This window comes from Penaeus monodon, chromosome 19 (assembly GCF_015228065.2).
Source record: "Penaeus monodon isolate SGIC_2016 chromosome 19, NSTDA_Pmon_1, whole genome shotgun sequence".
In the NCBI taxonomy this organism is placed as follows: Eukaryota; Metazoa; Arthropoda; class Malacostraca; order Decapoda; family Penaeidae; genus Penaeus; species Penaeus monodon.
In genome coordinates, this window is record NC_051404.1 from 4704734 (window position 1) to 4706429 (window position 1696).

At 48.9% G+C, this 1696-nt stretch overlaps 1 protein-coding gene across 1 annotated transcript in view; it reads left to right on the forward strand.

Annotated features, from left to right (window-relative positions):
* LOC119584997 overlaps positions 1–1696 on the forward strand; it is a 10429-nt gene that overhangs the window by 5217 nt on the left and 3516 nt on the right. Inside the window, exons 3-4 of the mRNA XM_037933607.1 lie at positions 6–1034; positions 1212–1379. Of these exons, the coding sequence (XP_037789535.1) occupies positions 6–1034; positions 1212–1379 (1197 nt within the window). The remainder of the gene's footprint in view (positions 1–5; positions 1035–1211; positions 1380–1696) is intronic.

Consider the following 1696-nt stretch of genomic DNA (forward strand, 5'->3'; position numbering starts at 1 on the left):
GCCAGTCACTAAGCGCCAACGACCAGGCAGAGAATGCGTCACGAGCCGCCCGAACGCCCGCAAAGGCTTCCCACGCGCCTGCCCAGGCTGCTTGCTCGGAGGCGCCTGCACCATTAGCTCCATCATCTCTCCCGGCAACAACACCAGCGACAACAGCCTCGCGAGATGGCAACTCAAGCGCAGCTGTTGCACAAGCTTTCTGCACGACTCAGCATTCGGGAGACGTCGAGGAAAGCGCTAGGGCTGCTGAAGGGAGGATCAGTGAGGCTCAGCAGTCGATAAGACGGGCTGAGCATCCTTCGGAGAGGCAGGCAGTATATCAACATTCTTTGCAGACGTCAGTAGGAGATGTGTATCCTATGGGCATGACGAGGGAATCTCAGCATCCTACCAAGAGGGCAACAACAGTTTCACATCAATCACACACAGAGGCAGGAACTAGGGATATTGCAGCTCAATGTCCCAGGAAGGTAGAAGCAGGATCCCAGCATTCCACAAAGATATTGACAGCAGTCCATCATACTGCGCAGACGACTAGAGGAAGTGGGCATCGTAGGGGGGCGGCAAGTGCGGCGCAGCATACCACAGAGCCAGGGGTTTTAGTTCAGCATCCAAGGGAAATGACAACATCAACTCAAACTGTTTTGCAAACAGTTAGGAATACCCGGCGTCAAAGAGCGGCGGCAGGAGCAACTCGGCTCTCTACATGGACTGGAACAACTGCTCAGCAGCCTAATCAGGGCACGAGAGCAAGTGAATGTCTTGGAGAGGTAGCAGGAGCAGTCCAGCATTTTGGATTCGTACATTCTCGACAGACTTTACATCAACAAAGACTCCTGAGTCGACTTGGGGCCGTAAGTCCTCAGGAGCAACCCAGAGAGGGAGATAAATCCAGCGAGTTGCTGCATCCCAAGAGGCAAGAAAACTGGACTTTCAGTTCCTATCAATCACTGGCGGCAGAGATAGAGCGAGAAATGGAGCATTTTAGGGCTGGAATGCCAGTAGACTGGCCCAAGTGTCGCGAGATCGCCCAGGTGAGGTACACCTCATCAGGATTTGAGGCCAATGTTGTATGCAAATGTAAAATATTAATAATTATTGTGATGTGGTTAATAATAATAAATAAAAAAATCAGCAGAGGCGCTTTATAGGCAAATATTGCTGATTGATAATGGTATAATTGCAAGATCGAACATGGCTTATTCTTCCAGATCTTGGGCGATCGGGTGGCCGCGGCGCAGAAGGCGGACAGGGGCCTGGAGGAGACTTGTTTGGGCGTCACAACCAAGTTTGTTGCCATGCTCCTTAGGGCAGAGAGAGAAGGGCCATCTCCACTACTTTACGACCAGCGGCGGCACCACGACCGCACCGCATACTGGGTCCGTTAATGTATCATTATTAATTAAAGAACGTATTTTTTGCCTATCTATGGTAGGGTTCTTCCTCATACGCAGTTTCTCAATTTCTCGTTTTGCGCCAGTATATTTTTGCAGACGAGTGTTGTTATTGACGAGGTAACATGTGATTTTCTGACTCGCTTCCATACGCTTTATTTTTTTTTCTTATGTCTTAAACCTTTTACTTTTTGCGTGGTAGTCATTCCTGCCATGATTTGATTTAGTTCTTGTTCTGAGGGCTATATTTTTCTAAACTGATATGTATCTGCATAGGGTATTCATATTAGGTATAGTATCGG